Source organism: Myotis daubentonii, chromosome 3, assembly GCF_963259705.1.
Source record: "Myotis daubentonii chromosome 3, mMyoDau2.1, whole genome shotgun sequence".
In the NCBI taxonomy this organism is placed as follows: Eukaryota; Metazoa; Chordata; class Mammalia; order Chiroptera; family Vespertilionidae; genus Myotis; species Myotis daubentonii.
The window spans coordinates 4078298-4092552 of record NC_081842.1 but is presented as its reverse complement, the minus strand read 5'-3'; the positions used below and the strand labels follow the sequence as shown (position 1 = coordinate 4092552).

At 49.2% G+C, this 14255-nt stretch overlaps 1 protein-coding gene across 4 annotated transcripts in view; it reads left to right on the top strand.

The window, feature by feature from the left end:
* The window catches only part of VPS26C (VPS26 endosomal protein sorting factor C), a 36408-nt gene that overhangs the window by 3013 nt on the left and 19140 nt on the right, over positions 1-14255 (top strand). For 2 of the 4 annotated variants that reach the window (XM_059686446.1, XM_059686447.1), the window contains exons 2-5: positions 9501-9560; positions 10299-10442; positions 11061-11210; positions 12995-13075. In XM_059686446.1, the coding sequence (XP_059542429.1) occupies positions 9501-9560; positions 10299-10442; positions 11061-11210; positions 12995-13075 (435 nt within the window). The remainder of the gene's footprint in view (positions 1-9500; positions 9561-10298; positions 10443-11060; positions 11211-12994; positions 13076-14255) is intronic. The other 2 variants (XM_059686448.1, XM_059686449.1) reach the window with 1 other exon arrangement.

The following is a 14255-nucleotide window of genomic DNA, read 5'->3' as shown; positions in this document are numbered from 1 at the left end:
GTTTATGCAGAAGGATACATTTTTAATGTAGAAATAGTTGTTATTAATTTCCTAAGAGTGCTATGAAAAGCATTGCAATATTTCAATAAAAACTGCTGTGACTTCTACTCAGATGATTCTGTACCGTGTTTAGAGTATCTTCGTTGTGGAAGCATTTGAAAATGGCTTTGGTTCTGTTTGTCACCAGAGAACTTAAGTTATGCTTGGATTTAATATTGACATATGGGTTTTTCCCTAGAAAAGGATGCTCATTCACAAAATGATGGAGTTTTGTTGTTGTTGTTTTATCACAATTGAATAATTTTTAAAAATATAAACATATGTGCCAAATTAACAACTTAACATTTTATAGAAGGCTGGAAGTGAGAGGTTTAGTCTTTTCTTCCTCTTGCTGACCCTCTTTTCTGTCTCTGGGTATCCACTGAAACTTGTTTACTATTCCAGACATTTCTTATGAATAGCAGGTGTACATGTGTACACACACACACACACACACACACACCTTGTTCTTTTTGCTTAACAATGTGTCTTTGTCTTGGATGCCTTTCCTTATTACATCTTCATCAATCTCATTCTTTTTTTCTATTGTAACTTAATCAAAACAAATCCATTCAACCAATGTTTATTGATCTCATGAGGCCTACAGGCCAGTAGAGAAAGAGATAAATGCGGAAAACAAAAGATAGATAAGTACGGATCAAGTGCATGTCTGAGATGTGAGAGGCACAAAGCAGGTGTAGTCATTTCGGGGGAAAGGGAGCTGGGCTTCATTGAGGTGACCATGCTTGAATCTGGTTTTGAAGTCTAAGTTTTCTCTGTACATCTCTGCAGCATTGGTACAGACTCAGTTACTGACGGTTTGGCGCATCGGTGGCAAGCGCAGTGCCTGTAATTTGTGTGAACGTGCACCTGTGATGTCTTCTCCCCGAGAGTCAGTCCTTCCCATTGAGTCTGGGAACTTGACTTGTGTTTCCAGAGCCCCACGGACGGTATGATGCAGTCAGCAGTGTGATAAAAATTCCCTAATTCCAGATTTCCAGCCAAAGTTGTGATTTCCCAATGAGAGGACTTAACATTGTTTTACAATAACGTAAACTAGCATAGCCCTTTCCAACTCCCAGTGCTTTCGTCCTCACAGATCCTGAAGGGGCGGCATTTCCCCCATGTTATTATTGAAAAGACTGAGGCGCAGAATTCAGGGACATGCAAGAGCACCGATGGGAACAGATGTTTGAAATCGTGTCCTTTTATTCTGAAGTGCAGGACCCTGTGCCTTCTCTGGGTCCTAATTCTCATCTGTGGGATGGAGGTGATGCCCATTCAGAGGGTTTGTTGTGAGGATTAAACGAGATCGTGTTTTAAAACATTTATTATAGAGCACAAATTGCCAGTTATAAAACAGCCACAGGGATGCAAAGTACAGCATAGGGAATATACAGTCAGTAATACTGTAATTCCTACGTATGGTGCCAGGTGGGCATTAGACTTACTGGGGTGATCACTTTGTAAGGTGTGCAAATGTCTAGTCACAATGTTGTACACCCAAAACTAATACAACATTGTATGTCAACTGTTATTGAAAAATAAGTTTTTTTAAGAGACATTAATTATAGGTTCTGACTCCAGTGGTAGGGGGTAGAGGTACCATTAAGCTTTTCCACGATGTCTTTTCACACCCGGTGTTAATTGTTATGTACCCCGCACATGGCACAGAGCTTCTCAGATGTTGTCCAGGTGTTTGGATGTCCCTTCACGGTGGACTTGGAGGAAGGAGGGCCAGTGACCGGGGCGATCAGATGGATGACTGCATGGTTGGCGCTGAAGCTGACTGTGGTTTGGGGTTGCTGTGTGCTTCTTTGCTTGGCGCAGTAGATGTGTTCTTGACCAAAGAGTTTGACTTGGATGCGTTGTAGATTATGTTATTTTATTGCGCCTGCCAGAGGAGCTTATCAGTTAAAAGAACCCTGCAGTAAATCTTTTTGTAATGTAAATACACTTCATTTGTTTTTATAAATTCAGAATGTTTAACATTCTTTAATCCTGGCACACGTACTCATGAAAACAGCACTGTTAAATATTATGGTTGTGAAAAACATAAATAAGAGATTTACTGCCCAGCAGAGCCAGGTTACAGTGATGAGGGATTTATGTACTGAGGGCTCATTGCTGTTGCCACAAAGAAAATTCCTACACACATCAGTTCATTATTATGAAGAAAAATTGCAAAGCTAGAATGGTATGAAAAATACAAAGCCTGTTTTACTTTATCTTACTGGATTCCTGATGTATACATGGTCTGTTATAGTGACTGCTGTGGCAAGGACTCGGGGCATAAAAATACAGATCTTTGAAGCCCTGGCCAGGTAGCTCAGTTGATCAGAGCGTTGAGCCAATAAGCCACGGTTGCGGGTTTGATCCCCAGTCCGGGCACAACATGAATCACCAATGAATGCATAAATAAGTGGAACAGCAATTCGATGCTTTCTTTCTCTCTCGCTCTCTCTGAAATGAATTTAAAAATATAAATCTTGGAGCTGGGAGGGATCTCATTTTGTGGGAGGTGTGAACCTTTAGAAAACACCGTCTTCTAAACTTGAAGTGGGTCTCCCGTCTCACTCATAATCGAATTCTCCTGAAAAGGTTTGTCTCCTAAATCACACCCTAACCCGTACATCATGCATGAGAGGCATTTTCAGAATTAGCCAAGGCCTGTTGGAAAACTGGGATGTAATGAAATCATTCGTGTAGTTCTCCGTTTGGTGTTTGGTGCTGCAGACCTGGTGCTGGCCTGGCAGGGGTCAGCCTCCTGGCCCGCGGCCGTGTCCCTTTCCAGACTCTGCAGCCTCGTAAGTCTCAGCACTTCACGGGGCTCGACCCCGGCAGGCTCTGGACTTCGGCCGGATGGATGGATTTTTCTCTGCCTTCCTCTCGATGCCAAGTCCCCAGGCCAGTCCTGACCTCACATCATCCTGGGTTCAGCCTGTGTGGCAGCCTCCGCCTTCCGCCAGTTCCTGGGTGGTTGTCCCCAGCACCGAACTCCTAGCGGTGCTGCTCCAGGATCTCATTTTGTGGGAGAGAGGGCCCCGCTCTTCCTCCTGTGATCCCCCTCACCGACCCCTTTCCCACTGCTCCCCGGCCTGAGTCAGCAGAGCCCAGCCGGCCTGTTCTGTAGCTGGTCGCTGCTGTCACCCTCTTGCCTGACCCTGGTCCTCCTGTTCCTCTGAACCATGTGCCTCCCACTCCCCACTGGCCTTTGGGCCGAGCTGACCCCTCCTGTCCCTTCTCACTCCCATCACTCTAACTGCACCCCTCCTCCCTCGGCTCTGCAGCCCCTTCTCCCCCCAGCCTGTCCCTCTGCATCCCATCCCCCTCCCCCTGGCCTGTCCTCTGCATCCCCCTCCCCCCAGCCTGTCCTCTGCATCCCCCTCCCCCCGGCCTGTCCTCTGCATCCCCCTCCCCCTGGCCTGTCCCTCTGCATCCCCCTCCCCCTGGGCCTGTCCTCTGCATCCCCCTCCCCCCGGCCTGTCCTCTGCATCCCCCTCCCTGGCCTGTCCCTCTGCATCCCCCCCCGCCTGTCCTCTGCATCCTCCTCCCCCTGGGCCTGTCCTCTGCATCCCCCTCCCCCTGGCCTGTCCTCTGCATCCCCCTCCCCCTGGCCTGTCCTCTGCATCCCCCTCCCCCTGGCCTGTCCTCTGCATCCCCCTCCCCCTGGCCTGTCCCTCTGCAGCTTCTGTCACCCTGCCTGTCCTCTCACGGTGGCTCATCTGCCATCTGCCCTCTAGCACAGGCATGTTCCAGGAAAGTGTCAGTTGAAGCTGGTTTTCCACCCACCTTCCATTTGACTTCAGCTACATACTGCGAGTTTTTGTTTTGTTTTTTTTGAATTATATTTTTACTGATTTCAGAGAGGGAGAGAGAGCTAAACATCAATGATGAGAGAGAATCATTGATCGGCTGCCTCCTGCACGCCCAACACTGGGGACCGAGCCCACAACCCAGGCATGAGCCCTGACCAGGAATTGAACCATGACCTCCTGGTTCATAGGTCAACACTCCATCACTGAGCCACGCCGGGGCTAAATATTAATCACTTTTAGAATATGACCCTAATGGACATAAGACACTGGGGGGTAGGGGAGGCCAGGGATTGTCAAGGTCGGGGGGAAAAATAAAGGACACATATGTAATACCCTTTGTAATACTTTAAGCAGTTAAAAAAAAAAAAAAGAATATGACCCTGTTGTCAAGAAAGTGGTATAAGTTTATATCCTTTTAACTTGATTATCTCTGTGGGCTTTTTTAGTTGAGGTACATCACATACAATAGATCACTCTCTTCAGTGCACAGTTCTTTGACACTGTACCCACCATCACAGTCAAGATGTGGAACAGTTTTGCCACCCCCCAAAATTCCCTGTGCCCTCCACCAGCCCTGGCAAGCACTGATCTCTTTTTGATCCCTGTAGTTTTTCAGAATGGCATATAAATGGCATAAATATGACTATATGATATGTAAGCTTTTGAATCTGGCTTTGTCAATTAGCATATTCAAATTGCTGTGTGTATTAGTAGTGTGTTCCTTTTTAATTAAGCAAGTCAAACTCAAAGGCTAACACGGGCCAAATAAACAAGGTTTAGGTTTATGTGGGCCGCAAAAAAACAAAACCTTCCGTTTTCAAAGAAACGTAGCTTTATTTCAATAGAGACATTCAAAGGGCTGAAGTAAACGAGTCATTGTTAACATAAAATAATAGAACATTTTAATAAAAAATTAATTCTTGAACATTAACTTAACAGACACTGAATAACTGCACAAATTAATAAGTGTAACACAAATAAACCTATTTTTCTTGTTCTCCGAAAGTGGAATGTTTCCTGTTGCGCACACCAAACAAGTCAGTCCAAGACTAATGATGTGGCCATCGGCTGCTAAAATATTTGCTGCTGGTATTAGTGGAGAGAAATGGTGCGCCTGTGCGTAAGGCACATAAGGGAAATGAATGCAACACAATTATAGTAATCAGTCATTAGCGGACGTTGTAGTTCGTTATTAATAATCTATATCTATATATATAAAAGCCAACCGCCGACCAGCCAGTAGCTATGACGTGAATGACCACCAGGAGGCAAGTGCTCAAGGTAGGAGCTGCCGAGCTGCAGTGACTTGGCAGCTGTGGTTCTTGGGTGACGTACCCAGAACCAGAGAGGAGGGAGCCTGATTCCGGGGTGCGTCACCCAAGAACCACCCTCTCACAATCCGGAACCCCTCAGGGGATGTTGGAGAGCTGGTTTCGGCCCGATCCCTGCAGGCCAGGCCGAGGAACCCCACCGGTGCATGAATCCCTGCACCGGGCCTCTAGTGATGTATAACAGGATATTGTAAAAATTAAGTCACGAGATTTTTATTAAAACGTTGCTTACATACTGTTATATTGGCTGGGCCACAGAAATGTTCGTTGTGGGCCGCATGTTTGACATGCTAGTTTTTAGTGCTGAGTCATCTTCCCTTGTATGGATGTACCACTTTTCGTCCATTTACACATTGAGGGGCCTTTGGGTGATTTTGAATAAAGCTACTAGAAACATTTGTGAACAGGTTTTTGTGTGAACGTAATCTTTCACTTGAGTACAATCTAGAAATGGGATTGCTAGGTAGCAGTAGCTCCATTTTAGTGATAGATTGGAGACAGTGCATTCTCTTCAAAATTCTCTTTTCTAGTCAACATCACATAATATTGGCCATTATTTACTACCTGGAGAAATCTCTGTGATCGTGTATTTTTCACACAAGATGGAAAACAGTTGTTACATAGAATAGTGGAGATTGGAATACCTAACAAGCTGAAATCTCTAATGTTTCTGATTTTCATTTCCAACCAAAATGGGTCTCAGTGCCACTAGAAAGACTAGAGCATTTCAACAAGCAATTTGTCTAACTTGTGTTTTCCCACCTCGACTTATGATTTTTTAAAAATGTTGGTTAATTAACGCATTTGATTCTGTCGGTAAATGAAAGGGCAGCTCCCGCTGATGTCTGCTCTCTGGACCAAATGTGGAGGAAGAGCCCCAGGTGACCTAAGTGTTTCTGAGACGTTGGGAAGGAAGGACTTGCTCAGGAGCGCAGAGGACTCCTGGGAACGGCGGTGGCTGTCCTGGCACATCGTGCTGCTGGGACCATCAGAAAGGAAGACACTGGAGAGAGAATGGCTAGGACACTCACTCAGAGGCTTTCACTTCTCTGGCTGTTGTGTTCAAGTCCAAAGAGATAATCCAGAGAAATGTGACTTTGTAGCATGCAATCTTGACATCTCTTCCAAGGAAGACCACTGTGCCCATAAGTTACCAAATTTATACAATATATATAAATATATAAAAATGTATAAATTATTGATTTCAGAGAGGAAGGGAGAGGGAGAGAGAGATAGGAACATCAATGATGAGAGAATCATTGATCGGCTGCCTCCTGCTTCCGGCACGTCCCACACTGGGGGTTTAGCCCACAACCGCCCACAACCTGGGCGTGTGCTCTGATTGGGAATCGAACTGTGACCTCCTAGTTCATAGGTTGACACTCAGCCACTGAGCCACGCCAGCCAGGCAAGTTACCAAATTTTAAAGGGCTTATAATTTTGTACATTTAAGGCCAGAGGGTACTCATTCTGTAAAGATTGATTTGTTGTGTTAATAGTTATCCAGTTCACTAGGTTCAAAATTTATGAATTTCAATTTTTAAAAATGTGTTTTTAATTGATTTTAGAGAAAGAGAGACAGACAGACAGACAGACATTGATTTGTTGTTCCACTTATGCATTCATTGGTTGATTCTTGTATGTGCCCTGACTGGGGATCCAACCCGAAACCGTGGCATCTCCTACGACACTCTAACCAGCTGAGCTACCCGTCCAGGGCTCTGCTGGTTCTTTTAATGCCTCCTTCTCGTAGGAGGTGAATGTATTCCTAGACCAAGCCAGCTGAGGTTTCTATGTGACTGTTTAATCTACCTCTGCTTTTCTCCTGCCTGTGAGACAAGCAGCTGGGGGAGGTTCTCACAGTGCAGAGGCCTCGGTGCCTCCCTGCTGCAGACGGGGCTTCCCGCTTCCTGCTCGGGGCTTCCTGCTCGGGGCACGGCTGTGGGATTCTCCATTGGGCTCTGCCTCCTCTGCTCCTTAAAACCTGACCAGTTTCCCCAGCGAGCCCTCGCCTTCCAGAAGCTACTTCTACAGCCATGGGCCTTGTTTCGGCTTCTTGCATGTGTACCGTCCCATCGTCGCTCTTTTTGTAGCTCTTCCACCTATTTCATGGTATTTAACTTTTTTTTGCTTGGCTAAAAATGGAGTTTGTGGTTTTGTTTCTTATTCTGTTGGATGATTTCCAGGAAGCCAGGGGGGATGCTGAGTTGATGTCAACATCTTCAAACCCAGAGTCTAATTATGGGTTTGGTATTTAATTCCCAAGAACAAGAAAGAAAAGAGTTGTGTAGTTGGTAGTGGCCTTTTACATTTAGAGAAGACACAGTCAGAAAAGGTCTCCCTTTACCACCCTCAGGGTCGTGGTTTCTGCTGAGGAAGCCAGCATGGCTGACGGCGGGGTGACGGTCGCCTCTGAACGCCCTGTTCCAGCCTCATCTTTTGGTCTGTGGTGGAAGACAGCCGTTGGGACTTTTGTCTAGACATGGCTCCCCCAGGACAAAGACTTACATTGATTTGCAGAAGCTCCTTAGGGTGCGGTTGCCTCGAAGGCCTCACCTCGCAGAGGGGTAAGGTTTCACAGGCCAGTGGGAGCCAGGCTGCGTGCTGGCCCACCCTGAGATAGCACAGGCCAAGGCCCTCTTCAGGGCCAAGACGTGTAGTCAAGAGCACCGGGATCTGTTACTTTGTCTTGTGTGTGCACATGTGTGGGGCTGCATCTCCCTTATCCGTGTTTCTTAATCTTTCTCATGTCAAGGGCCTCCTTGATTGAGAGGCCAAACGCTATGGCTCTTCTTCCCAAAACGTCGCACGCATGCCCGTGGCTTTGTACATCGTTTCTGGGGTTCATTGCCATCCTTAAGTCTGAGTGGCCTCTCTATGAAGTCATGGCCCTCAGGTGAAGAACCTCCACTTACTGTGTTGGGGGAGGAATGGGCACTGTGTTCTCCTTGTCAAGAGTAGACACAAGTCTGCGGGGAGGTTCTCCGTGATGTTCCGGGTTCCTCTAATTTATATTCAATTTAATTTAATATTCAAGTTCATTCTGTCCTCCTGTGCCAAGACTAATCAAGAATTGTGTGGTATGCCTAAGACTAACACAACGTCATATATCAATTATAGCTCAATTAAAAAGAAAGAAAAAGGGTTTTTTCTCATTACTGTGAGTCTTAACTTGTTGAAATATCTTCTGTTTCTAAAATTCTTGGCTCCTTGGACTATTCTTGGACAATTTCTGTATCTTCCGTTTGTTGGTAGGAGTTGAATAGACCTGTATATTATTAGAATATCTAATTTATCTACAAATACGTCATTAATTTTGTATTCTCTCCACTATTTTCTTAATTAAAAGCAAAGAATGACAAGAGAGTCCCTTGGGTCATGAAGTACTTATTCTGCTTGCTCCCAAGGTACTTCACTGCCTTGTCCTTGTTGAGCAGGAGGGTTGGGGAGGTTCTCCTGGCGTCCTGGTTATCAAGTGCCAGCCAGTGGCCAACCCAGTCCCCAACCCAGGAGGCTCCCTGAGAATGTCCTGATTGAGTAGAAGCAGAACTTCCCTCAAGTGCCGTTGTGTTGTTTACTTAATAACGTTTATGAAATTATTTTGTCTCATTTTATTTCTGGGACATACCAGTGAAGTGTGTGTTGTTTTTTTTAAATATATTTTTATTGATTTCAGAGAGGAAGGGAGAGCGTTAGAGAGATAGAAACATCAATGATGAGAGAGAATCATCGATCGGCTGCCTCCTGCACGCCTCCCACCCGGGATCAAGCCTGCAGCCTAGGCATGTGCCCTCAGCTGGAAGTGAACCTGGGACCCTTCAGTTTTCAGGCCTATGCTCTATCTACTGAGCCAAACCGGCAAGGGCTGAAGTGTGTTTTTAAAAATATACTGGTGGATTTAAATTTTTGAAAGTTAGATTTGTTTGATTTGGCTTATACAAAACTTAATAGAATTAATTTTAATTAAACGTAAAAGTTATTTCAGAGGAATTTTCATTTACATTTGCTTATGAGCTTTTAACATTAAGAGCTGTACTCCTTGAATTCTTCTTAAAATGGAAATGCTAGTGTTTGTTTTCGCTCAGACTTCAGGGCTGTGGGGTGGGGAGTGGGAAAGACACATACCCAGCACATTTAATACTGAGGCCCGCTTCCAGAGTTCCGCCCAAGGAGAGGACTTGGTGAAAGCTGTTTCTCTAGTGACTAGAGGAAATAGAAGGTAAACAGATGTAAACACCAGTAGGACAGGTTGGTTTTTAATGCTTTGATCTGCAGCTCATTTTTCATTTTTGCTGTTTTTCTTTTTTTCTAGTTTTATTGTCAACCTTCTGTCATGTTACTGTTTGGCGACAGTCGTGCTACATTTCTGAAGGTCATTTAAGAAACGCATTGTTTTGTATTTATTGTAGACTCTCTGTTCTGGGTGATGCTGTTTAATCTCCTCAACTTCCTTTTCCTCTTCATACCCCCAACCTCACCCGGAGCAAATTGAAACTGTGAAGTTCTGTGGACAGAAAGAAACGGCCATGCATGGAAGAATGCAGTGACTGTCCCTGTTATCTTACTTGGTAGTGATCTTCAGAGAAATGGGGATGACGTGAAATGGTTGTGAACCAGGGGCCTTGGCCTGGAACGTTCGCCAATGACCGGATGTGGAGGGACAGGAAGCTGCCTTCTGGGATGTATAGATAACCTCTAGGTGTCTCCAGGGAGGCCCGCTGGGCTGACGCTGTGTTAAATTCCTCTCCAGGTGGACGTGTGCAGTCACTTTCGTCAGCATCCTTGAGGGAGAACCTCAAGATGAGGGTTTTATTTTATTGCATTCCTTCTGAAGAGAGCCGGAAATGAAGATGTTTCTGGAAGGCTGAGAGGGGATGAGATTGGGTGCCCAGCCTGCCCTGTAATGATCAGTACCCACCCCCACCTCACCTGGACCCGGGCCCGTACCCGGGGCCCTTCCTTCTCTCCTGGCCTCCTGGTGTCTGATCTGTAATAAGTGCTTGGTCAGTGTCTGCACCTTTGAACAAGTTGCGGGTGAGAGAGGCTGGCTTTTGCTGATGAACAAGGTGGCTGAAGGGACCTCGTTTGACGGGGCTGCCTCCTCTCCTAGGAGATGCTCTCGGGCGTGGTGGTCATCAGCGGGAAGGACCCCGTGCAGCACCAGGGCCTCTCCCTGACCGTGGAAGGCACCGTGAACCTCCAGCTCAGCGCCAAGAGCGTGGGTGTGTTCGAAGCTTTCTACAACTCCGTGAAGGTAGGAATGCCTGGTGCACGTCATCGGTTCAGTACTCATGTTTGTGGTGGTTTTTACTTGTCTGTCGGTATTTTGCAAATGGTGCAGTGATAGTCACACTTTTAATAGTTACTAACCAAGCTGGAAAATATGTCCGCTGATTCTGAATAGATCCTTGATTGGACGTGGCTTGCTTGGATAGGAGCAGGAGAGCGGTCAGGGCTGAGCCGGCCATGACAAAGGCCGCGCTCCTCAGAGGTATGCGGTGGTCCTGCCCTCACCCTCCTCCAGCGGGACTGTCACTCTCCCTGTGCGCACGGCTGCTGCTGGATATGACGTGCTGGAAGAGCAGTGGCCATTCTTTTTGTTATTTAGGGTGGATTCCGAATTCCAGAATGGGAACTCTTTTTCTGTATTTATAGTTTCCTTTTCCTGAAGGACATATTAACTTTCAAATTTAAGGAGGGAAGAGGAAAGAGGGGCTCGTTAACCGCATTCCCACTCAGGGCCGTCCCATTTTTCTACCTTAGCTCTTAGAGTTTCACCTCACAGGCCGGGCCCTGTCCCCCCGGGGATGAGACTCAGAGACCGGGGGGCTCAGAACGTCCGGGCGGTGGACTGAGTGGCTTCTCTTTGCAGCCGATCCAGATTATCAACAGCACCATCGAGATGGTGAAGCCGGGGAAGTTCCCCAGCGGCAAAACCGAAATTCCTTTTGAATTTCCTCTGCACGTGAAGGGGAACAAGGTTCTGTACGAGACCTACCATGGCGTGTTTGTCAACATTCAGGTGAGTTTCCCGGCAGGCAGTGGTCCTGGTGGTCCTTCCACCGGAAATGTGTGGGTGGACTGGAATGTAACCCCGCTTCCTGCCGTGAGCCGTGCGCTCCGTGTCCGCGTCTCGCTCCCCCGGGGCACATTTCCTGTGTGACCATTGTTTTCAGCAGGAGCCCGGAGGACCCACGCTGCAGCTTCTTAAAGCCCCAGTGCCCCGCGCTCTGTGCAGCCACACGGGCTGTGAAGGGCGCTTTCATTGCTGGGTGACAGATCGGCCTCCTCTCGGCACTGACCAGCTTGTCTGTTTTTATTCGCATAAACATCTCTCTGTTTAACACCAAAGGCTCCTGCTGCATAGGCTGTATCCTCTATTGAACAAACCTTGTAAACGCGGGGAAGTGAATTTATGACTTCCTGTCCCCCGCTGTGGTTCCGGATGTCCTTCACAGTTGCTATTGTCTCTGTGTTTGGAGGCATGACTGAGAGAGAGAGAGAGAGAGAGAGGGAGGGGGAAAGACTTCCCTTCAGTCAGTGGTAAGAAGGGTACTTTTGTGATGTCAGTCCTGCTGCGGCCCCCTTGCTTACTGAGACGAGACACATGTTGTCTTATGTGCAAAAGGGCTGAAGTTAGGAATTTTTTGATTTAATAATAAAGTTTTAGCTGATAATTCGGTCTTGGTAGAGACCATTCCCTGCTAGTCACCCTTTTTACAGTGAAAAGTGCCCTTCCTAGGAGTCTGCTCTCAGTCTACGGGCCAGCATCTTCTTGCTTCATGCCTGTTGTGTTTCCTGGTGGTCGGAAAAGGTGGGACCTGCACCTTCTTTTGTGCCCTGCTCAAGTCTGCCCACTCTGCCTCCTGCCGCTCTTGCCCCCGGGTCCCGCTGTAGTGACGGGAAAGATCACGATGAGGTGGAAAGAGGCTTCGCAGACAGATCTGAGCTCGAATTACAGAGCTGCGTAAAGACTGGGTGCGTGGGCTCCTGCCCGGCAGGTGTGACTCCAGAGCCCACCCCTGTGACCCCCGCGGCCTTCGCGGCCTCTCCGAGGGGCGGATGAGGTCTTGGCTTGAGGTGCTCAGTTACAGTTACAGCCGGCATGAGGGTGTGCCAGTGTATGGTCACTGAATGACTGCCCTTGCCCTGAGAATTCTTACATTTCTATTGTTAGAACTGAGATAGTACATCTGAGCGAAACACAGTTCCTGGAACATAGCATCAGCATTTTCCTCCGCCTCCCCCTTTGTCCAACCCTCCCTGACTTACCACCAGCTGCCTTGTATATTAATTATGCTTTCACACTTAAGAAACATTGTGACCAAAAGTTAGTGCCTGTTATTCACACCCTTTTATTTGCAAGTTACAGAAATCCAACCCAAGCTGACTTAGCCAAATAGGGATATGGACAAAGAACTAGCGACTCGCAGAGCGTCGAGGCCAGGTCTCCCCTTGGGTGGCAGAGCTGATATCACTGGCTTGCAGATCTCACTGGCTGCTGCTCTCAGTGCTGCTCCTCCTCACCCTCCGCTCGGCCTGCTCTGTCTGCGGGCGGGACCCTGCACCCCTGTCTGTGGGTCCGACCACAGGATGGCCGTGGGAGTCGCTGAGGGGTACCCTTAACGTGTGTTTTTAAATACAGAAATGCCTTCATTTTGAGCACTAACTCACCCTTCTGTGTATGTTGATTTCAGATACACATTTATTAGACTACGTTTCGCTGAAACACTGACTGTCTCCTTGAATATTCTAAGATGGAAACAAATGACGCTGACTGCCGTTTTCTTCCCCGTTTCCGTCTAGTACACCCTGCGCTGTGACATGAAGCGGTCGCTGCTGGCCAAAGACCTGACCAAGACCTGCGAGTTCATCGTGCACTCGGCGGTGAGGGCCACGGGCCTGCGGGCTCACTGCTCCCAGTGAGGAGGCAGCCTGTCACCCTCGCTGCCAGCGGCCGGGGCCAGCACGAGCCCCCGCGTGGTGTCGCCCCCTGCGCCCGGCACGAGCCCCCGCGTGGTGTCCCCTGCGCCCGGCACGAGCCCCCGCGTGGTGTCGCCCCCTGCGCCCGGCACGAGCCCCCGCGTGGTGTCCCCTGTGCCCGGCACGAGCCCCCGTGTGGTGTCACTCCCTGCGCCCGGCACGAGCACCCGCGTGGTGTCACTCCCTGCGCCCAGCACGAGCACCCGCGTGGTGTCCCCTGTGCCCGGCACGAGCCCCCGCGTGGTGTCACTCCCTGTGCCCGGCATGAGCACCCGCGTGGTGTCACTCCCTGCGCCCTGCACGAGCCCCCGCGTGGTGTCCCCTGTGCCCGGCACGAGCCCCCGCGTGGTGTCACTCCCTGTGCCCGGCACGAGCCCCCGCGTGGTGTCGCCCCCTGTGCCCGGCACGAGTCCCCGCGTGGTGTCGCTCCCTGCGCCCGGCGTCCCCTGGGTGGTGCATGGGCTCGCATGGCGCTGCACCTGGGGGGTTTGTGCCCCGTTGAGGAGTCCCAGCAGGGGACCCACCTCTGTTAGCAGTGACCATGCTGGGGGGCACTCATCCTCACCCCTCAGGCTGCACGGCAGACAGCTCAGATGGCCCAGCCTGGTGGAGCGTGGCAGACCCAGCAAGAACACACGGGGGCACGCGGGGCGGGTGGGTCGCCCCTCCTACCACCCCTGACCCTCAGCAGTGACATCAGGTTCACAAATGCCTTTCCGTGTCACCTTCGGGAACTGGAGCCTCCGTCCCACCGGGAGACGCCGGGAAGTTCCCGGGAGTCCTCTGCGGCGCAGCTGGGGCCTCGGGCATGAAACCTCGCAGTGGCGGGCAGCGCTGGCCTCGGTGTGACACCTGGCGACACAGTCATGCTCACAGCCCTGGGTCCCTGGCTCTCACACGGCGGCTGCCCCCTCTGTCCGCATCCACGGTAGCCTCGTTCCCTCGTGCGTTCAGAGCCCACGTACCCTGCCTCTTGGTGCCAAGCTCTTCCTGGTTCACTGTGCCGCCCTTCCTGTCTCTAAAGAGGGAAGGAGTCTGACCCACAGAACTCCTGGCCCTCAAGCCCTGATTGTGGTTTCCCTCC